The sequence below is a fragment of the Tamandua tetradactyla genome, chromosome 6, assembly GCF_023851605.1.
Source record: "Tamandua tetradactyla isolate mTamTet1 chromosome 6, mTamTet1.pri, whole genome shotgun sequence".
In the NCBI taxonomy this organism is placed as follows: domain Eukaryota; kingdom Metazoa; phylum Chordata; class Mammalia; order Pilosa; family Myrmecophagidae; genus Tamandua; species Tamandua tetradactyla.
The window spans coordinates 3413475-3437016 of NC_135332.1; the positions used below are offsets into that span (position 1 = coordinate 3413475).

At 37.0% G+C, this 23542-nt stretch overlaps 1 protein-coding gene across 7 annotated transcripts in view; it reads left to right on the forward strand.

The window, feature by feature from the left end:
• TLK2 (tousled like kinase 2) overlaps positions 1-23249 on the forward strand; it is a 160738-nt gene extending 137489 nt beyond the window's left edge. For all 7 annotated transcript variants that reach the window (XM_077163480.1, XM_077163478.1, XM_077163482.1 and 4 more), the window contains 6 exons: positions 6726-6815; positions 9722-9891; positions 11092-11230; positions 14529-14640; positions 16109-16216; positions 20476-23249. In XM_077163480.1, the coding sequence (XP_077019595.1) occupies positions 6726-6815; positions 9722-9891; positions 11092-11230; positions 14529-14640; positions 16109-16216; positions 20476-20649 (793 nt within the window). In that variant the 3' untranslated portion in view covers positions 20650-23249. The remainder of the gene's footprint in view (positions 1-6725; positions 6816-9721; positions 9892-11091; positions 11231-14528; positions 14641-16108; positions 16217-20475) is intronic.
• Positions 23250-23542: the final 293 nt, after the last annotated feature.

The window sequence follows — 23542 nt, forward strand, 5'->3', positions numbered from 1 at the left end:
TGACCACTGTGGCTTCATAATATGCCTTAAAGTCAGGCAGCGCGAGACCTCCAGCTTCGTTTTTTTTCCTCAAGATGTTTTTAGCAATTCGGGGCACCCTGCCCTTCCAGATAAATTTGCTTATTGGTTTTTCTATTTCTGAAAAATAAGTTGTTGGGATTTTGATTGGTATTGCATTGAATCTGTAAATCAATTTAGGTAGGATTGACATCTTAACTATATTTAGTCTTCCAATCCATGAACACGGTATGCCCTTCCATCTATTTAGGTCTTCTGTGATTTCTTTTAGCAGTTTTTTGTAGTTTTCTTTATATAGGTTTTTTGTCTCTTTAGTTAAATTTATTCCTAGGTATTTTATTCTTTTAGTTGCAATTGTAAATGGGATTCGTTTCTTGATTTCCCCTTCAGCTTGTTCATTACTAGTGTATAGAAATGCTACAGATTTTTGAATGTTGATCTTGTAACCTGCTACTTTGCTGTACTCATTTATTAGCTCTAGTAGTTTTGTTGTGGATTTTTCCGGGTTTTCGACGTATAGTATCATATCGTCTGCAAACAGTGATAGTTTTACTTCTTCCTTTCCAATTTTGATGCCTTGTATTTCTTTTTCTTGTCTAATTGCTCTGGCTAGAACCTCCAACACAATGTTGAATAATAGTGGTGATAGTGGACATCCTTGTCTTGTTCCTGATCTTAGGGGGAAAGTTTTCAATTTTTCCCCATTGAGGATGATATTAGCTGTGGGTTTTTCATATATTCCCTCTATCATTTTAAGGAAGTTCCCTTGTATTCCTATCTTTTGAAGTGTTTTCAACAGGAAAGGATGTTGAATCTTGTCGAATGCCTTCTCTGCATCAATTGAGATGATCATGTGATTTTTCTGCTTTGATTTGTTGATATGGTGTATTACATTAATTGATTTTCTTATGTTGAACCATCCTTGCATACCTGGGATGAATCCTACTTGGTCATGATGTATAATTCTTTTAATGTGTTGTTGGATACAATTTGCTAGAATTTTATTGAGGATTTTTGCATCTGTATTCATTAGAGAGATTGGTCTGTAGTTTTCTTTTTTTGTAATGTCTTTGCCTGGTTTTGGTATGAGGGTGATGTTGGCTTCATAGAATGAATTAGGTAGTTTTCCCTCCACTTCGATTTTTTTGAAGAGTTTGAAGAGAATTGGTACTAATTCTTTCTGGAACGTTTGGTAGAATTCACATGTGAAGCCATCTGGTCCTGGACTTTTCTTTTTAGGAAGCTTTTGAATGACTAATTCAATTTCTTTACTTGTGATTGGTTTGTTGAGGTCATCTATGTCTTCTTGAGTCAAAGTTGGTTGTTCATGTCTTTCCAGGAACCCGTCCATTTCCTCTAAATTGTTGTATTTATTAGCGTAAAGTTGTTCATAGTATCCTGTTATTACCTCCTTTATTTCTGTGAGGTCAGTAGTTATGTCTCCTCTTCCATTTCTGATCTTATTTATTTGCATCCTCTCTCTTCTTCTTTTTGTCAATCTTGCTAAGGGCCCATCAATCTTATTGATTTTCTCATAGAACCAACTTCTGGCCTTATTGATTTTCTCTATTGTTTTCATGTTTTCAATTTCATTTATTTGTGCTCTAATCTTTGTTATTTCTTTCCTTTTGCTTGCTTTGGGGTTAGCTTGCTGTTCTTTCTCCAGTTCTTCCAAATGGATAGTTAATTCCTGAATTTTTGCCTTTTCTTCTTTTCTGATATAGGCATTTAGAGCAATAAATTTCCCTCTTAGCACTGCCTTTGCTGCGTCCCATAAGTTTTGATATGTTGTGTTTTCATTTTCATTCGCCTCGAGGTATTTGCTAATTTCTCTTGCAATTTCTTCTTTGACCCAGTCGTTGTTTAGGAGTGTGTTGTTGAGCCTCCACGTATTTGTGAATTTTCTGGCACTCTGCCTATTATTGATTTCCAACATCATTCCTTTATGGTCCGAGAAAGTGTTGTGTAAGATTTCAATCTTTTTAAATTTGTTAAGACTTGCTTTGTGACCCAGCATATGGTCTATCTTTGAGAATGATCCATGAGCACTTGAGAAAAGGTGTATCCTGCTGTTGTTTACTTTTGAATTATGAAAACGTTAATAAATATTGCTGAGTTTCTTTAGCTCTCAAAAATAACATGAAATCTCTACAATAGGAAAAATTTCAGTTAAAACTATCCACAGAAATAATTGCATCTGAATTGTTGTGTTCTTTAAGATACTCTTCTCTAACTTTCTAGATAAAAGCAGTCATTGTGAAAATCTAAATATCTATATTCACTTTATATTTAGATAAAGCACTTTAGAGGATAAATTTATTCTGTTTCTAATTAAAGTCTCTTGTATAGTGCATTAATTCCTTGGATGCTGAGTTCAAATTTGCACATGTGAGGAACATGTCACACCACTGACTTGCCTGGGAGGAGTACAGGAAGCACATTTGGAATTTGTTGAGGAAATACTTTCCATGGCATTCATCAAATTCCTTTGGGTGGCAAGGTGTTCGAATGGCACTTCCTTTGATTCTTAACTTTTGCCTCTGTTAGTTTATTCAATTTTTTGTATTTTGGCAGAAAAATTAGTCTCTACTTTGAAGTGCACAAAATCAAGATGTTAAAGTAAAAGCATAGAACTATAGATTTATAGCATGCTGGAGTAAGAAATGGCTTGAACAGTTGCCTGTGTTTAGTCCCCTAAGCTTCTAAACTTAATTTGTTAAAAACAGCAGCACTTTCATTTTACCAAATAAGATATTAGGGAATTTTGATATATAAAAAGACAAATATGGAACTGCTTTGGTGGAATGGGGGCTTGGGTTAAAGTTACATTTGCTCAGTATTTTCTCAGGGGTTCCAGAGGCATCCATCACCAAGGAACACAATCCAGTGCAGCTTCCTTATTTTGGTGATGATCAAACTTAAGCCAGAGAGATGGTATCACAGAGCTAGGACTAGAAACCAGGTTTCTTGGTTCACAGTGTCATATGTGTTCCAACACTGCTCTGCCTCAATTGCTCGCAAGTCTTTCCTTTCCAGAAAATCATGAAGATGATGAAATGAAGCGTCAGGAGTACAAACTGCCAAAAATGGCAGCTTGGAAAATAAGGCTAATTAAACAAAGTCTCACATGAAGAAAAGTGTACTTTAGTTTCCTATTTCTCTCCTCCAAATTTTTTTCTCCATTTTTCCTTAGTTGAGTACTTTCTGTGTATTTTTACATGCTAGAGTATACCAGTTTCAGAAAACATCACTTTTTAATTTTTATTTTTCATTACTTTGGAAAATTGCTGTTTAATTTCTTTTTCTCCAGTCCGGAAATCAAACCCAGGTCTCCTGCATGGAAGGCAAGCATTCTACCACTTTCTTTTTTCATTTACAGAAATTGTGGGTTTGCAGAAAATGTAGAGTTCCCAAATACCTCCTGCTCCCCCCATTACTAATACCTTGCTTTAATGTGGTACGTTTGTTTTAATTCATAAAAGAACATTTTTATAATTGTACTATTAATTATAGTCCGTTATTTACAATAGGGTTCACTGTGTTTACAGTCTTGTGTTTTGTTTTGCATGGGTAGGCACCGGGAAACGAAGTTTTAAAAAATATTCTAGTAACATTTATATAACCTAGAGTTTCCCTTTTTAACCACATTTACATACATAATTCAGTGCTTTTAATTTGCTTTCACAGTCAACCCAAAGAGAAATTTTGTACAATTTAAGCATTAACTCCCTGTTGCCTGCTCCCAGCCCAGCCCATGGTAACCTATATTCTAGATTCTGGCTCTGTGAGTTTGCTTGTTCTGATTGTTTCATATCAGTGAGATCATACAGTATTCATTCTTTTCATGTCTGGCTTATTTCACTAGACATGATATCTTCAAGGTTCAACCATGTTGTATCATGTATTAGAACTTCATCCCTTATTATGGCTAAATAATACTCCATTGTATGTATATAACATTTTGTTTACCCATTCATCTGTTGATTGACAGTTGGGTCACTTCCATCTTCTGGCAATTGTGAATAATACCACTGTGAACATCGATGTGCATTTATCTTTTTGACTCAACTGTTTTTTGGTTCTTTTTGATTTATACATAGTAATGAGAATTACTGGGTCATATGGTAATTCTATATTTAACTTTTGCTTGGGGAACCACCAAACTCTTCCACAATGCCTATGTCATTTTCCATTCCTACCAAGAGTGTATTTCTCCACAAACACCCAAACACTTGTAATTCTCTGTTGTTGTTTTTTAAAATAGTAAACATTCTGATGGATGTGAAATGGTATCTCATTGTGGTTTTGATTTGATTTCCCTAATGGCCAGTCCTATTGATCATCTCTTCATGTGCTTTTTGGCCATTTTCATATCTTCTTTGGAGAAATGTCCATTTAAGCACTTGGCCTATTTTTTAATTGGATGGTATATCTTTTTTAGTGTTGAGTTGTAGGATTGCTTTATATATTCTGGATATTAACCCCCTATTGGATATATAGTTTTCAACTACTTTATACCATTCTGTAGGTTGTCTTTTGATTTTCCTCATAAAATCCTTTGATGCAGAAAAATATTTTGTCAGGGTCACATTTATATATTTTTTCTTTTGTTGCTCATGCTTTATGTGTAAAGTCTACCAAACCGTTGCCTAACACAGGCATCCTAAAGATACTTCCCCATGTTTTCTTCTAGGAGTTTTATAGTTCTGGTTCTTATATTTACATCTTTGATTCATTATTGAGTTGTTTTTGTTTATGGCATGAGGGAAGGGGTCCACCTTCATTCTTTTGCATACGGACATCCAGTTTTATTGTCACCATTTGTCGAAGATACTATTTTTTCTCCGATTTGAGTGGACTTGGCATCCTTGTTGAAATTCACTTGGCCGTAGATCTGAGGGTTCATTTTTGAGCTCCCATTTATATTCCATTGGTTTATATGTCTGTCCTTGTGCCAGTACTGTGTTGTTGTTGTTGTTATTGTTTTGTGTTTTTTTTTTTTTTTGTATCCTGTTTGGTGAGGTCACATTTCGTTATTTTTCCATGCGAGTATCCCATTAATGCAGCACCGTTTGTTGAAAAATTTTTTGTAATTTGTTTAGTTTTGTTTGTTTTTCTTGTTTGTTTTTGGGGAAGTGCATGGACTGGGAATCGGACCAAGGTCTCCTGCACGGAGGCAAGAATTCCACCACTGAACTACCCTTGCACCCCACCATGTTGTTTTGATTTACAGTGACTTTGTAATAAGTTTTAAGATTGGGAAATGTGAGTCTTCCAACTTTGTTCTTTTTCAAGATGACTTTTGGCTGTTCGGGGTCCTATCCTTTCATATAAAATTTCTGATTTCTAGCTCTTTATAAAAAATGCCCCAAGCTAAATGGTGCTGAATTACTTAAAATGTAATAGTTTTCTTTTAATCTCTTTTAAATGAAAACTAAACACAAAAAAAATTACTGGCAATTATATTATATAAGCAATGTTTTATTTTTATGCACGCTAAATAAAAATGTCAGATTCCATAATGCATTTTTGTCCCTAATCCTATCAGATGATTTTTGATTGAAAAGAGCTAAAAGAAAAAAAAAGTTCTAATACATATATTTAAATATATATACCCTTCTAAGAAAATGGGGTTTCCATAATTTCGAATTTCCTATCAATTTCACATTTTAAGTCCTTTTTGTAAGGAGGTAGGATTAAAAACAAATATCAATCACTGCTAATTGACTTATATAGCAGGTAAACTTTTTATACCAAGGAGGGTTGTATGCTAAAGTTGATTGCCTTGATGTGGTCCCAAAATGAAAACATTTACAAATATGAAGTATCAGCTTTAGAGGAGAGAAAAGGCTTTCTTTGTAATTTTTTTTTACAGTTTAAAAATATGATTTACCATCTATTTTCAACACCCTGCAATATTCACATTTCTTTGTTCTTCCTCATGCAAAAATATTTTTAAAGTCTCTGATATTTGGGAATAAATATTAAAGAGGTATGATATCATAGAATGAACTTGAAAGGGATAAGGGATTGTCATCCATTCAACAATTAGTTGAGAATCTACAATTTTCTCAACAACTTTTTAGGTACTAGCAGAGAAAATAGAATGAGGAAAAAGAAAAATCAGAAGGGGACGGGGGATCTAAATGAAATAGTAGCCATGTTTCTTGGAGATGATTGTATAATGATATGGCTTTTACAGTGTGACTGTGTGATTGTGAAAACCTTGTGTCTGATGCCCCTTTTATCTACCTTATCAAAAGACGAGTAAAACATATGGAATAAAGGTGAATAATAGGGGAAACAAATGTTAAAATAAATTTAAAGTGAAATGCTGGTGATCAGTGATGAGAAGGGTTGGGGGTATGGTTTGTATGAATTTTTTTCTGTTTTCTTTTTTGGAATAGATGCAAATATTCCAAGAAATGATCATGTGATGAATATGCAACTATGTGATGATATTGTGACTTACTGATTATATATGTAGAACGTAATGATCAAAGTTTACAAATATTTGCATTTGGTGTTTTTGGTATTTAAAAATTAATTTTAAAAAAGGCAAAAAAAATAAACAAATGAAATAGTAATGGATCTGAATGAAATAGTAAGAGGGAAACAGAGAAATGAGAAAATATTTAGGAGTATCCTTAAAGAGTTCTAAAAGGCAGTCCAAAATACCATTTTAATTTTCCCTTTTTTTTTTACAGGCATGCATGCAGGGAATATCGGATTCACAAAGAACTGGATCATCCCAGAATAGTTAAGCTGTATGATTACTTTTCACTGGACACTGACTCGTAAGTGCTGTACCATTTAATTTATTTTTTTTGCAAGGTGTTGATTGTGCATAGAGTAGAGCTTAAATTTGAGTCCAGAAAGTACCCTCTGAGGGAATCAAATAATATGTTCATTTATGGGCCAATGAGTACAAGCAAATTCAGTTTTAGTCCAGCATGTATCTCTTAACCAAAGGGCATGTGCAGTTGTGTGCTGGAAAATGTTTAACAGGTGTCTGGGTGAAGGAGAAAGAGGGGCTCATCATAGTGTTTGCCAGTTTCCATGGTGTAATGGCCGAGTTTCAAGCTACCAACAGTTGAATAACTGGTTCACAAAATTCCTGAAAATATAATAGTCATCTTTTGGGACATACATACCATGGTGATACAAGCATACCACTGCCATGAACCAGTGAATGTGGACTGTTTAAGAGAATCTCTGTCTCTACCCCATTCTCAGAAACTCTAATGAGCCCTAACAGACCTTTTTTAGTGTACCAGATGTGTGATTTTATCCTCCCTTAGAACAAGGGAATGAATGTGGCACAAATGAAGGCAGACACCAGTGCTGCATGTTAAAATATGGGTTTATATTCTCATAGAATGTTAAGAGTTGAAAGGGATCTCAGAGTGTTGCTTTCTTATTTTATAGGTGGAGATTTGAAGACCAAAGAAGTTAAATGAATTTTCTAAAACATATGATATTCTTGGTCATTGTTGTATTTTGTTACTTCATATAGGGAAGTTTCACAGTCTCTGGTTTATCCAGGAATGTAGAAATATTTCAGCATTTGGAAAGGTTTCTCTGTAAGACTCTGGACTGAGTGGAGAGCATACTCTAGGTCTGGTCTGTAAGTGCTCCCCTTAGCCTCCCAGGGTGATTGTAGGAGTTTGGCTTGTTCCAGGCAGTGGCCCTCTCAGGCACTGCACACAGAAAACTGCCCCACAAGTAGAAATGACCCCAAGTGGAGACCTTTGGAAACATAAAGTATTCTCTCTACCATCCATGAGGGGACTTTCCCTTTCCAGTAGAGAGGCCGTTGCACCAGACATAGCTGTGTGTATCTAGTATGGAGTAGGGTTCAGAAAGATCTAGTTAGAGTACAGGATGGAGACATTGGAGGCTTCCCAACTCCTGGGTAGGCCTCCACAGGGTGACTTCACTGTTTTCCTTTGAGTAAATTTCTTAAAGTATTAATACACCTTCACTCTGAAATTTAAGTACAAAAATGATTTCAAAGATAGACGTAATGTCTAGATTTTCTGCATTTTTAATTGTGTGCACACTTATTTTAATAATGTGAAAAATGGTTATCTTGCTATTCTTGTGTTTTAACTTTGTTCTTCCTGTTGTGTATATGATGAATTTTCACCAAAAATAAGTCATTTTAGAAAGTCTTCTGGGAGTTGTTTCAGTATTAAAAGTGAGATATTATTTCTAGCTTGCATTTGGGCCAAAGAATTAATCAATAAGCATGGGAATTGGTGTTTCAAATTTCAATTTCTCAGATAAGACAGTGTATAAATCTCAGACATTCTATCCTCAAATAGGATATAGCATGCTTTTGGTATGTTTCATAAGAAACCTAAGCAGTTGTTCATTTTTTGGATTCCACAGGACTATGTATATTCAGATTTATAAATCAAGTGCTTTTTTGATGCCTTAAATTGCCCAGAGTCCTGAGCCTCTTTATGCTCAGCTCTGTTCTTCACACTTTCCCTTCTCTGCATCATAGATGGTTTAACCCCTGTAGACTTTGTTAACCAGGTTCCTGTGTCAGTTGGCATCCCACTAAGTTCTGCCAGTGGAAAGCAGAGATTGGTGGAGAGGGGAGGAGAAGCCAAGGTATTTCTCCCTCTCTCTCTATTGTAGATTAAGTTTCCCCTGATGATCCTGGCCCTGGGTACTGTTTGTACCATCCCCTCATCCCTCTGTCCCTCTAGTCTTAGGATGCTGATGGCTTCCTGCTGTAGATCTCTCAAGGATGCCTCAGTAGCACATTTGACTTCTTAGCTATTCCACTATCCATGTTATCAATTCCCTAAATAAAAGCTTCTCTGTTCAGATACTCAAGTGGTTTTTCATTTCCTGGCTAGACCTTGACTGATATATCCGCATTGTCACAACTTAGAACGTTTTAAAAGATGTTCATCTTTCAGAGATATTCAAACAGTTGAGGAAACCTTACTTCATTCTCTAACTGTCTTGGAAGGTAGACACATGTCCCTTGATACCTTGAGTGGTATAAATGGTATACCTTGAATAGGAGGTTTAAATTTGAGTCTTATGATACATGCACACAAGTGAAGGAAAAAAAACACCTGTACTGTATAGTACCACATTTGTTAGGACCACAGGCACTATATTTTTAAAAACTCCTTTACATCCGTGTGTCTAACAAAGAGAAACTCTAGTATCATGTTGTGCCACATTGCCAGGAGATTCAGTATGTAGCCAGTTCTTGTGATCTGGGCAAACCTTAGATTCTTTATCACTGCCAGCACTTAAGTATTGTATAAAGTGATGTTTGCAACAAGAATTATGTACTTGCTCACAGTTTGCTAGTTTGGAAATGCATGTGTGATGTGGGTATGTGAAAGAGACCCTTCCAAGAAAATAGCTATCTTTATGGTCCTTGTCAGTTTTCTTATTGTCAGGGTTCATAAGGAGGTATGCCATAGATGAACTTCAGCACAACAGGCTCCAGCATGGAGGGTATGGAGGCTTTTCATCAAGAGAGTAAGCAGTTTCTTCCTGGAAACCACTCAGGTAGCTGATACTGAATAAAGAATAGAAGAATATTTTAAGGAAGGAAGAAGGAAAGAGTGAAGAGCTAATTTTCTAAATTTTTTACTAGAACTGGTTTCGACAGTTTTAACCTGCTTGCTCTTATCCCATGGTTTAATGTTGGTTTATTTGTCTTTAGGTTTTGTACAGTATTAGAATACTGTGAGGGAAATGACCTGGATTTCTACCTGAAACAGCACAAATTAATGTCAGAGAAAGAGGCCCGGTCCATTATCATGCAGATTGTAAATGCTTTAAAGTACCTAAATGAAATAAAACCTCCCATCATACACTATGACCTCAAACCAGGTATGTCTTAACTTTTAGGAGATGAGATTGGTGGCTTTTCTTTGATCCTGCAAGTGACTTTTAATTTTATAGTTAGGTAACTAGGCAGGAACCAAGAGGTCAAGTAATAGATCTGTCTTTGGATTGCCTGGGTAGGTGTGGGAATCAAAAGAGCCCTGGCCAATGTAGTCCCGAATGGTAGGTCAGATTTGGAGTCTTTGGAGCCAGGGCTTGTTGGTGAAGAAAGTCTGATAAAGATATAACTATTCTGGCGAGTTCAGTTTTGTTTTTTCCCCATTACTCACACTATGTAGCATTTTTTCTACTCCCAGTCTCTGAAAGGTGCCTAAAAAGTAACTATTTTGCACATATACCTTCAATTTTGTTAAATTTTGAGCAGTTTTTTTGTCTTTTTTTATGGTTACTGTCTAACTTTTATAGTCATCAGCATAGAGCAAAAGATTAATTATTGCAGATGTTCCGTAGACATTTCACCTCTCTGTTTTTGTTGTTACCCTTAGTTGTTGTTTAGAAGCCTATGTAAATTTTATGTAGATAGCTCTAACCAGCTTAAATGGTTGTTGGGAAAATGCTTCCTATTCATTTCCTGGTGTGCCATGATTGTTAACTTTGCTTCCCTTTTCTGGTAGCTTCATGTTAAAATCTCACTGTTGACTATTCTTTAACATACTAATATAATTCAAGTGACTGAAATATTAATTACAGTAAAGTAATTAGGTTTTCCATCACTAAATTCAATATACTTTCCTACCATAGGAGCTGTAGGTGGCACTGTAATACCAATTTTGATTCCCTTGCTTTTTTTTCTTTTTCTTTTTTTTTACCCCGTCCGAAACTACTGCTCTCAGCCCTGGTTTAGAGATCCTCACAGAAAGTTCAGACGACATTTCCCCTCCATTTCTGGTGGTGATATTGTATAAGTGATATTTTACTTTGGCAGGTAAATTCCTCCCCTTTCCCCAGTGCTTGTAGTGGTGGTTTTGGCACAGTAGAGGTGATTCTTGGAAAATAGAAACCTGCAGCCAGACACCGAAGGCTCTCACCCAGCATTTGTCCAGATCATTTTATTTAAGGGATTTAAATGTCCTCTTATATGTGCAAGGGTTTGCATTTAGTTGTCCCCTTGTCTTTGACTATCTTGGGTTTTTCTCTTAATCAGTATGTCTGTGCTTATTCATGAAGATTTGTCTATCTTTTTAGGTAATATTCTTTTAGTAAATGGTACAGCATGTGGAGAGATAAAAATCACAGATTTTGGTCTTTCCAAAATCATGGATGATGATAGCTACAATTCAGTGGATGGCATGGAGCTAACGTCACAAGGTGCTGGTACTTATTGGTAGGTATCCAGAAGATCTGCCAGGTTGACTGGTGGCAGTGTGCTTGTCTGTTATACCAAAGCACTGGTAATTAATAATTTCTGTATGCTGACTATAAGGCAAAAATGCTATAAACTAAACAGACTTTTTGTATTTTGATTGATTTGTCTTAATATTTCTTTCCTTTCTTGAAAACACTGAGGGAACTATTATGCGTGGACAGCTGTTTGATATGTATATTTCCTTTGTAGGGCTAGCCTTACGAATAGGTGGATAACAGGATTGCTCATGTGATGTAAAAACTAGCCCTGAATTCTTCTCAGGCCTCTCTCTTCCAGGGATTATGGAATGAGGGATTCATTTCCACAGTTGCCTGAGGGTGACAGAATCTCAAGAACTTAAGGAGTTATAAAGATCAGATGTAAAATAACTATGACATCACATGTACACGATGCAGGGAAAATTGAGCACAATTTACCAAGAAATTTATTCACCTCTGTCAAACATATTCTGAAAGGTTTTGAGGCGCATGTCTTTCCTTCCATCTATTATCCTACCCACCAGATTAGTGAACAATACCTGCTTGTTCAATGACCTACTCCATCTCTGCCTACGACATGCAGCTCTAGGCTTTTAACTTTGTGAATGTGAAAGTGTATCAAACTTCTCTTTCAAGTCTGATGTGTTAACACAAAGCCACATATTGGAATACGTGATTCCGAACATGGAGAAATCCTCTGCCTAGCATACAGGAAGTGTTAATGTGCTGTTTTACCTCAGGGTTAGGTGGTCAGATCATTTTTCTTTGGGAGTAGAGGGTCCTGGGATTTAAGAGAATAACTCACTGTTTGGGAATGAGCATGCTGATACGAGGGCAGATGGAAAAAGCAAATTTCATTCACAACACACAGGATCAGCCCTGATCTCATCAATTGAATCCTGCTAGTAGCACAGCATTCCTTCTTTTCATTATTCCTTATTATTTGTGGAGATAGTACCTACAGTAGAAATCTGCCCCTAGAGTAACACTTTGAAATTCTCAGTTTAAAACAGAAGCTGTACTTAAAGTGTGTTTATTCACTGTGGTGGGTAGTTTTTGTGGGTTGGCGTTCCTGTCATTTAAATGATGCAAAATTATCTGCTGTTGGGAACTCTGGAAACAGGTCTGTGTCTCTGCTATATAAATTCACCTCACTAGGTTTTAGATACAAGCTTTTGTTTGAAAGCTTGTTATTTTTTACGAAGTGTAATCATTTCACATTCAAATTAGTTATCTCATTGCTACCTCATAGTATTTGAGGTAGTTATGAGAATCCAGTAACAATTGTTGTCTGGGATTTTCCTCAAAGTAATTTATTTGAGGGTGGTATGTAGCAGTGTAGATAAACAAAGGTTGGTCATGTATTGATAATTACTGAAGCTGGGTGGTGATTACTTGGGGGAATTCATTTGGTGTTTTCTCTACTTTTGATTATATTTCAAATTTTTTGTAATAAAAAGAAAGAGAGGGACTACTGAGAAAGTTTTATGGATTTCTGTGAAATTTCTCCATATTGGTAGAAACATTGTCATGATGACCTGACCAATGTCCTCAATATGTCATCCTCTTATGTCATCCCCAGAGAGTACAAATAGGCTAGAAGGATACAGCAAATTATAAGTGACTTTGCAGAGTTTGATTGTATTGGAATTCTTCTATATTGAATACTTAAGTAGATGACCTATAGTCTAGGCTTTGAGAATCTTTTTTTTTAATAGAGACTTAATTGTGATGGAATGCCCAACTGTTTTGTGCACATAAATGAGTTCTGTATCTAAATTTTCATTTTTCAGTATGTGTTTTGGCAAAAGTTTTCATTTTGAAAACCAAGATTCTAGTTTTTCCTTGCTATGTATTTATTTATCTTTATATGTTAAGCAGTTTTACCCAGATATGTGGTCAGCCCCATTGGATGTGTGGTCACTTGACATTTTTAAAGTCAACAGATCTTAATCATCCAAATATGTCAGTTAAAAGTAATAAATCAGAAATGAGAATATGAAGCTAATTTCTTTCAAAAAAGAAAAGAAAAGAAAGAAGAAAAACCTGTCATTTGAAACAATTTGATAAAGATGGTGAATCAGAGAGGGAACATTTTTCTGCCTCTTTGCTTTTATGGTCCCTTTCAGTGTATAAGTTTAGATTTTTATACAGGAGCACAAGCAGAGTCCAAACGGAAGAGTTTTTTACAGAATTGATTTTGCCATCCTGAGATACAGAAATCAATTTGTTACCTTCAGAATTCTGCATTCCATCTGTGCCATGGCTAAGACTCCAGGCAGTGAATGGAAGCGTATGTGTTTGGTTTCTTAAATGCCAAGAGGCACATACCTTCTACACCATGCAATTTGATGTGGTTGTCTGTCCAGCTAGTGTCTTTAGAAGCCAGTGATGGGAAGGGGAGGACTTGAGATGAGGAATGAGTTGTTTTACTTTTTGCTAAAGTGTTTCTTAGTCTTCCAGTAAGTCCCTGATCATCCTTAAAGCAGGAAATGTAAAATATTTTCTAGTAATTTGGGTTTTGATGCCACCATTGATTATATATTGGAATTATTTTCTGTCCAGATTTCCAAAAGAGGCCACCTGAAGCAGGCAGAATAAGCGCTTTCTCAGAAATCTATAATGGGTCATGAATTCATTTGGACTTTTAGAACAATTACTTTAGAGACCTCTTCTTCAGCCAACCAGAAAGGAAACCAACACCTCTTCTATTTGTTTTATTGAGATATATTCACATACCATGCAATTTATCTAATTTGTGCAACCAGTATCTTCTAGTATATTCTCAGATTGTGCATTCGTCACCACAGTCAATTCTAGAAACATTTTCACCCACAAGAGGGTTCACTATATTATACATTCCCATATTTCATCCTCTTCTAATTATATTTTAATGTTTGTCAATGAAGCTGTTGTAAAAAAGGAAATGGACTTCTTTTGTGCTCCTCCCCCCACCCCCTTATTGAATGATGCTTGTATTAGGCACAACCTGGGACAGGAGGCTGTGGGTGGATGGGGTAGGAAGCAGGGAAAATATTTACTTCCCTCAGTTAATTGAGAAATAACATGTAAGGTCCTATAGAATATTACCAACCTCCGTAATTTAGAGTATCTTTCCCTTGACTTTCTCTAGATAGTCTGACAACGTTCACATGTTTGCTGGCTGTTAAAATTCAGATAATCTTATTTCCAGGAGGGTTTTCTACTTTACCTTTTTGTAAATGTCTTAGATTTATGCAATCATTTTTGTAAGAATTTTTATTTCCCTTTTGCCCTAGGTATTTACCACCAGAGTGTTTTGTGGTTGGGAAAGAACCACCAAAGATCTCAAATAAAGTTGATGTCTGGTCAGTGGGTGTGATCTTTTACCAGTGTCTTTATGGAAGGAAGGTAAGGAATAAAGGCTTATGTAGTGTGGCTTGATTTCCTCTTTGAATGGCACATGTACAAGATGGCTCTGTTTGGGTTTATACAAAATAGAATCCTGAAAGTAGTAGTTTGAAAAAAACTACAGAGTTAATAAGAACATCTTTCTATGTAAATAGAAATTCTCAATCATAGGGCAACTATTGAATTCTGCCAAGCTGTTAAACATGTAATTTTTGCTGTTCTCAATTAGACCCAGAACTTGTTTTGATTCATATAATATGTATAGGGATTTACATGAAATAGTTGACTAAAGTATGCCATCTTCCCAAGAGCCATTCTTAAGGGTCCTAGGAACTGAAACATATTCCCAACCAACCCCATTAGTTAAAGCTATTAATAATGAAAGTATGCGTTACATTTTTGTACTGAGGAGGCAATGCCAGAGAGTATTCGTCTTCTTTTGCCACTAATCAGCGTGGCGTATTTAAACAAGTAATAACCTGGGTAATAAACTGTACCTAATTAATTTTCACATTGGCTTTTTTATCATATGCTAAATTTTTATAAATGTATATATTCGGATCCAGTTGTGTATTTATATTCCTCTTTCTGCTTTCAATGTGTTTATGTGTTTCAGTGCTCCTGTTAGGCTACTGTTGGGAATTCTATGATCTCTTAATACCTTGATTATAGTCCCCAGTCCAAGCTCTTAATTCAGTTTCAGCTTCCTCCTTAACTTTTCCTTGGTCCTTGTTTCTTAATCCTGCCTCTCTAAAATGAAGAAAACATTCAGAACTAATAAGGCTTAATTATCATTTATAATCCCTAATAATGTTGAAATGCTGCTGATAATAGTGGAAGAGGTGATCTAGAAAGACGTGTTCGAGACTTTTCTCCATAGAAACACTGTAGAGATGACTCTGGACTTAATCTTATTTTTTAAGTTTATTAAAAAAAAAAAAAGGCAACTTTGGGCACAAATGAAGCCTCTAAGTTGCCATAACTCTGTTTTTCCTCTCACTCTCCTTTTGTTCTTTTGTTCATTCCTATTACTCCTTCTATTATACTTACTTTTCCATCTCTTTTTATCTTTGTCTTGGGTTTGCCGGTGGCACAGTTGTATATTGCCTAAGCCCATAGGTGTCACTCAGAGGAAGAGGTTACTCGTTCTTGCTCTGAATCTTCTTTTTCTTTGTTGTCAGTAAAACTTGACAACAAGTATGGGATATTTTATATCGGAGATGCTGCTTCTGGTCCCAGCTCTGCCTTACCTAGATGTTTTATCATGAATATGATTACTTAAGCTCTGAGCCTTTTTCATCTTTATCAATAAAATGAAAGGATAGAGGAGATCATCTCCAAAGTTTCTTCCAGCAGTTCTCACTGGGAGACGTGTTCTTTTCCTTTCCTCTGGTTTTAAATTGTGTTCTGTTTGATTTTAACCAGAGGCACACCTTTATTTCTTTGTGTGTTTGTTTTTATGTGATAGCCTTTTGGCCATAACCAGTCCCAGCAAGACATTCTACAAGAGAATACTATTCTTAAAGCTACTGAAGTACAGTTTCCACCAAAGCCGGTAGTAACACCTGAAGCAAAGGTAAGTTTTAACACATTGGCCAGGTGAAACAGTTGTTTTGCCTTCTGTATTATTTATTTTGGTAACAGAAAAGGTTACCAAAAGTAGATGGATTACTTAATTCAAAATTCAGAGTCACTAAAAAATTAGTATATGCATGAATTAATATTCCTAAGAACAACAGAGTCTTTGTCTTAATCCAAGACAAAGACTGTTGTCAGGGAAGGAAAAGGAGAGGAGGCTCTTCAGCAGAGTTATCCTAAGCATTGCATGCAATGTGAGGGATATCCAACTTAGTCCCTATTTAGGGGTTGTGATCAACTTGGAGACCTAAGGCCTACATAAGAGAAATTATACAAGAGTTCCAGGCATTATAGGATTAAATGGCAAGTGAATGGTCAAGACAGTAAATTCTGTAGCAGTTGGTGAAGACATCACTAAAAAACTAATTGGGGGTAAGGAAACATGGAATGGGAGGTGGGAAAAGTAAGTTATAATTACTTCATCCTTGGCACATGTGCAGAACAAGATTCTAGTAGCTACCCATAGTTTTTCCTTGCTGTGTTATTTATGTATCTTTATATGTTAAGCAGTTCTCCCAGATACGTGGCCAGGCCCATTGGATGCTGTGGTCACTTGGCATTTTTAAAGTCAAAGTGAATAGTTACAGATCCAATCTATTTTCTCAGTTTTTGGTCCTGCTGTCCCTTCATAGTACACCTAGATAAAGTAGGTTAGGAAAATGCTTCTTTTCAAAATGGTTTAACTGATGTGTTACATGGTAAGAATTAACATCTTTAGCAGTAATAATTCATAACTAATGACTTCTCTCATCACTCAACAGTTTAAGGGCTACATAACCAAAAAAGTAAATCTGAAAGGGAGAAATCTTACAGTACACTTTTAAGGCAAATGTAGGTTTCCTGGCTCTCCTGAGAGAGGGTCAGTGTAGTGAAGAGAGACCAAGCTTTTGAAGACTTGATAGACCTAATTTCGGGGTCAGCTCTGCACTCAGTAGCTGTGTAACTTTGGGCAAATTCACTTTTTGAGCTGCTTTTCTTTTTTTTCTTTTTTTTTTTTTTTTAATTTTTTATTTTTTTATTAACGGAAAGAAAAAAAAAAGAAATTAACACAACATTTAGAAATCGTACCGTTCTACATATGCACTCAGTAATTCTTAACATCATCACATAGATGCATGATCATCGTTTCTTAGTACATTTGCATCGGTTTAGAGGAACTAGCAACACAACAGAAAAAGATATAAAATGTTAATATAAAGAAAAGAAATAAAAGTAGTAATAATAGTAAAAAACAACAACAACAAACAAACAAACAAGCAAGCAAACAAAAACAAAAAAACCCCTATGGCTCAGATGCAGCTTCATTCAGTGTTTTAACATGTGAGCTGCTTTTCTTTATTGGTAAAATGAAAACGAAAATATTTTCCTCAAAAGGTTATCATGTGGTTTAAGTGATCCTGTACAGAGCCTGACACTTGGTAGCCTTCCACACTCACATTCATTACCTGCATCAAGCTGTCGTCCAGTGTTGACAGGCTCTTGGGCAAGTTGCCTGACAGATGCTTAATTATCATCTCGCAGGTCTGTTAAGACTGTCTTCTTATATCTCTTTTGTCAAAGGTTGCTGTTTTGTTTTATTTTTTTTCAATAAATAGTAAGCAAATGTTCCTAAAACTTTAGAAGATTGTTAGATGAATCTGCTATGGATAATACAGAAATATCTCCAGATCTTTCCACTAGTTCTCTCTAGTTGCCCTCAGCCTTCTCCTTCTACATGTGCATTTCTCTCACTCCCTCCTCTGTTCCCTTACAAATATCTATTGAGTACCTGCTAAGCACTAGGCACTGTACCCAGTAGTGAAGATGGAACTATAAAGAGGTAGCAATGAACTGCACAGACAAGGTCCCTGTTCTTAGAGGAATTTAACAATCCATTAAGTTAGACAAACAATAAAACAAAAATCAGATACATTTCAGATGGTGATAAATGCTATGAAGAAAATAAATAAAGGCAAGGGAATTGGGAAGATACAGACCCTCTTTTAGATAGCATGATCAGGAAGACCTCAGTGATGAGGTGAATTTTGACCAGTCTTTAATAATGTGAAGGTGGGACCATGTGTAGATTTGGGGAAGGGCATTCTGGGCAGAGAGAAGTATGTAAAGCTCAGGTTCAAGTGAGTGTGAACTTGGCAGATTCATAAATCAGGTCAAGTAGAGGGGAGAGTAATAGAAGAGGAGGACTAGGAGGTAGATGTAAAATGTCATGGAAAACATTGAAGATTTTAATCAAGGCAGCATTGTCATCTGATGGCTGTTTCAGTCAATCACTGGCAGCTTTGTAAGAGAGGAAATTCACGGTAAAAGAAATTTGACTAGCATCCAACCTGTTTAACCAGTTTTATCTTCTAGGTGTCTTTGGTTTTACCAAGCAGCTTCTTCTAGGTGTCTTTGGTTTAAAAACCAGGGTTGGCGTTATTCATTTATGTTTTGTTAATTAAGCATGGGAAGTCAGTAGTTTGTTTTATGTTTTAGATTTTTTAAAATTCATTCATGTATTTAAAATACTTATGTTACAAAATTTTCATTAAATGGAACAGTCTGGTTAAAAAATGGGAAGAAGGGAAAGGGGAAAACAGATAATCTATTAAAAGATCTTTATCATAATAGTGTAGGAACTGAGACTAGTACAAAAGAAATCTCTATGTTGGTCATAAATCTGGATTTCATATTAAACCCTTCACGTACGTTTTTTTACGTTTTTTAATTTTTATTTATACAATAACGTACAAACACATGCATTTTTTTTTAAAAATTTTTATTAATAAAACCAATCAACGTACAATATGAACATTCTTTTTTTATCACCATGGTTGTATATTCATCATCATGATCATTTCTTAGAACATTTGCATCAGTTCAGAAAAAGAAATAAAAAGAAAACAGAAAAAAATTCATACACACTATACCCCTTACCCCTCCCTTTCATCGATCACTAGCATTTCAATCTACTAAGTTTATTTTAACATTTGTTCCCACTATTATTTATTTATTTTTAACCCATACGTTTTACTCATCTGTCCATAAGGTAGATAAAAGAAACATCACACACAGCGTTTTCACAATCACACAGTCACATTGCGAAAGCTATATCATTATACAATCCTCTTCAAGAAACATGGCGCCTGGAACACAGCTCTACATTTTCAGGCAGTTCCCTCCAGCTTCTACGTTATGCCTTAATTAAAAAGGTGATATCTATTTAATGCCTAAGAATAACTTCCAGGATAACCTCTCAACTCTGTTTGGAATCTCCTAGCCATTGATACTTTATTTTGTCTCATTTCTCTCTTCCCCCTTTTGGTTGAGAAGGTTTTCTCAATCCCTTGGTGCTGAGTCCCAGCTCATTCTAGGATTTCTGTCCCACGTTGCCCGGAAGGTCCACACCCCTGGGAGTCATGTCCCACGTAGAGAGGGGGTGGGTGGTGAGTTTGCTTGACGTGTTTGGCTGAGAGAGAATGGCCACATCTGAGCAACAGAGAAGGTTCTCTTGGGGGTGAGTCTTAGGCCTAATTTTAAGTAGGCTTAGCCTTTCCTTTGTGGGGTTAAGTTTCATGTGAACAAACCGCAAGATTGGGGGCTCAGCCTATTGCTTTGGTTGTCCCCACTCACAGTATGTTTTTATGTCTAAAGTACTCTTGGAGATATAAGAACTATTTAGGATTCCCTTTTTACTTAGGTTGTCTGCCTGATTGTTGGCTTAATGACCTTTCAGGGAAAAATTAGATACATAGGGAAAGCATTTAATGATCACTGACACATTGTGGTGTTAATAAATGTTAGTCTCTTTTCCCTGCATGTGGTGGTAGTTTGTCATTAGAATTTCCATTTCCTCAGGAAGTTCATGTGAGGCCAGGGCTTGTAGATGCAGGACCATGAAGTTAGAATGTTCCCATCTAAACCAGCCAAAGCAGAAAATTTTTTTGTTGTTCTCAGTGTTTTGGGGGCAGAGGGCCATACCCTTTTTTCCTGCCTCAGGAGTGGCTCAGCTTTCTCTGCAGGAAGGAGTCCCAAAGGTCCTGCTGCAGGAGTATCTCCTTCCCTTGTTTTCTCTGGGTCTACCTGATGGTTTGCAGGAAATGCTCTAAGCCCTTTCTCTTTTGGAAAAATTTGCTCTGGGTCCTGGCAGCTGCCATAGAGTCTCAGGGTACCCAGGTTTATCTGCTTCAGGCTTCCTCAAAAACCTTTCCTTTGCAGGCGTTTATTCGACGATGCTTGGCCTACCGAAAGGAGGACCGCATCGATGTCCAACAGCTGGCCTGTGACCCCTATTTGCTGCCTCACATCCGAAAGTCAGTCTCCACAAGTAGCCCTGCTGGAGCTGCTATTGCATCAACTTCTGGGACATCCAATAACAGTTCTTCAAATTGAGACCGACTGACTCCTAGGCCACAAATGTTCAACATAAACAAAGTGAACAAATGATATTCAGCAGCGGGTTTGGAACATAGCGAATCCGAATGGATCTCATAAAACCTGTACCAGGTGCTTTTATTTTCTTGCTTTTTTTCCCATCCATAGAGCATGACAGCATTGATTCTCATTGAGGAGAAACCTTGGGCCGATCTGGCCAGGCCTCGTAGGAAAAGGCCCCGCCCAAGGTTCCGGCGTCAACGGCCAGTGTGTGGCTGCTCTGAGTGAGGAAAAAATTAAAAAAGAAAAACTGGTTCCATGTACTGTGAACTTGAAAACATGCAGCCTCAGGGGGGTCCCTGATGCAGTGCTTCAGATGAAGAATGTGGACTTGAAAATACAGACTGGGCTAGTCCAGTGTCTATATTTAAACTTGTTCTTTTCTTTTAATAAAGTTTAGGTAACATCTCCTGAAAAGCTTGCAGCACAAAGGCTCAGCTGAGGATGGTGTTTGACTTTGGAGGAAAAAAGTTGCTATTGCCCGTTAACGGCACTAGAGTTAGTGTTTTATCCCTAAATAATTTCAATTTTTAAAAACATGCAGCTTCCCTCCTGCCCTTTTTTTATTTTTGAAAGAATGCATTTGGTCATAAAGTGAAACCCGTATTAGCAAGTACGTGGCAATGTTCATTCCAGTCAGATGCAGCTTTCTTCTCCGTCTGGTCTCCTATTTGCAATTGCTTCCCTCTTCTCAGTAGGGGGAAAAAAAAAAATGAGTGGGAGTACTGAGATATGTGGGTTTTTGCCATTGGACGAAGAATGAGGTTAGAAGACTGCAGCTTGGAGTCTCTATAGGTTTTCAACTATTTCTTCACAATTTGAACACTTGACGGTTGTCCCTTTTAATTTATTTGAAGTGCTATTTTTTTAAATAAAGGTTCATCTGTCCATGCAGTCCTCTTGGATTCTCTGAGTATAGTAACTATCGAAACTGTTCCAAAGCTAGGCAGAAAGTGGGCTGGGGAGCCAAATGCTCCAGGGATCCATAGTTCCTACCCACAGTCTTTGTGTGCTTGCTAAAGGGTGTACATTTCTTGTTAACCATGTTATTAAAACTCAATCAGCATATAAGCTTTCCTCTGTTAGATCTGTTGGCAGGAATCAACCTCCCCCCAATCCTCTAAATTTTGTAGCTGTGTGCTGGTGTGTGTGTGTGTGTGCGTGTGCGTGTGTGTGTGTGCGTGTGCGTTTGCACGCACACTTTGTCTAACTCACTTTAAGTAATAGATTCATCAAGTGAAATTTTAAAATAATATCAAAGAGGAGTAGATATTTCACATATGAACATTCTTTTGGAACTTTTTTTTAATTTGGTTGTTTCTGAAGTGTACGATCACTGAAGATGAAGCTGAAATGGGAGATGCGTGGCCCCACTCTGCCCCTGAAACAGCAGAGCACTCTACAGTAGAGAGAGGAGGCCAGAGCTTGAACATGTGGTAGCCAGCTTGGAATGTTACTAACATATGTGGCAAGAGAGCTCAGCCAGAAATATTTAAAGATGCAGCATTCAGGCATGCAAGTTCACTGGTCCGGGGGAGGGAAGTCAGGAAGGGTCGGGAGCTCTCAAATAACTCATGGCTCTAGTATTTCTTTTACATATGAAAGATGCCACTGGTGACAGATTTTCTAGGACTTCTGTTTAGACTTGCCCCACTCTCTCTAGTACCAGGCGATTTTAAGGGAAGATGGAGTGTTCTGAATTGGAGAGAAGATCGTGGGTATGTATTGTCTTGTGGAACTCTGAATAAAAGGATGTCAGCCCCAGGCGCCTTAGTGCCCTGGCTTTCCCACACTATCTTACTGCAGCAGTGTGTGAGTGTGTCTGGGGGTGGGGTGGGGGGATATATGGAGTACCTTTTCTTTCTTAACCATTGTCATCAGCTTCTAAGCCACGAGCAGCCGTGGGGTCTCAGAGGTTGAGCACAGCTCTGAAAAGATGGTGTCTGCATACATGAACAGATGAATGAAGCTCGGGCCATGTTTAAGCTTACACAGATGAAGTTCTGTGCCTTTTTTGTTTTCCCTCTCCTTCAGTGATCTTGTAGGGTTTTTTGTTTGTTTGTTTTTTAAGGTTGAATAAAATGTTGCGTCTTTAAACTTCCCCTCTAACTTTTTGCCCCCTTTAATCCTATGAGTTTATACATGAAGCTGCAGGATTTTGTTGATCTACTTTTTCTGCCCTCATCCTGAAGAAAGAGTATAATCGCCCTTTGCTTTTATTGGGTCTGGGGCCTGGCTAGAACTGATTGGGCTTGTTTGAGTCTTGGCAAGGCCTCTCCCTTCAGCATGAGACAAGCCCCAGAGAATATGCAGTAAGTTGACTTTTTCTAGTCTTTTAACTAGCCTGCGAAATCGCCAAGTGAGGTTCTTCCGTGACATATTTTGTTAATATGGGCTTCACTTTTTCCAAGGATAGTCCCTTATTGCCACAATGTTCATTTACTTTAAACAATGACAAAACATATGTATTAATTTGTAATTAAACCCAACCAGACTGTTTTGGCCTCTCCCGACAGGGAGAAAGAAGAATATTAAAATTTTAAGTTTTAAGACATGAATTTCCCAGCCTCTTGATTTTTCTCTAGTTCTCCAGCCTCAAACAGGGCCTTACCTACCACCTGTGCTGTGGATAGGAGAATCCTGGGTGGTGGTTGAGACCCAGTGGATGCTGAAGGCATGAGGGATTGCATTGATTCATGAAATATCTTTTGTACCTCCAATGTGTCAAGAATTATGCTTGTTGGTAAGAATATAGCAGTGACCAAGATAGGGGTGAAGGCCACTAGGCCCCAGGAAGGGATGGATGGGATCCAAGGGTCTGAGGGGAAGGAATTGCGCTCTTAGGCTTCCA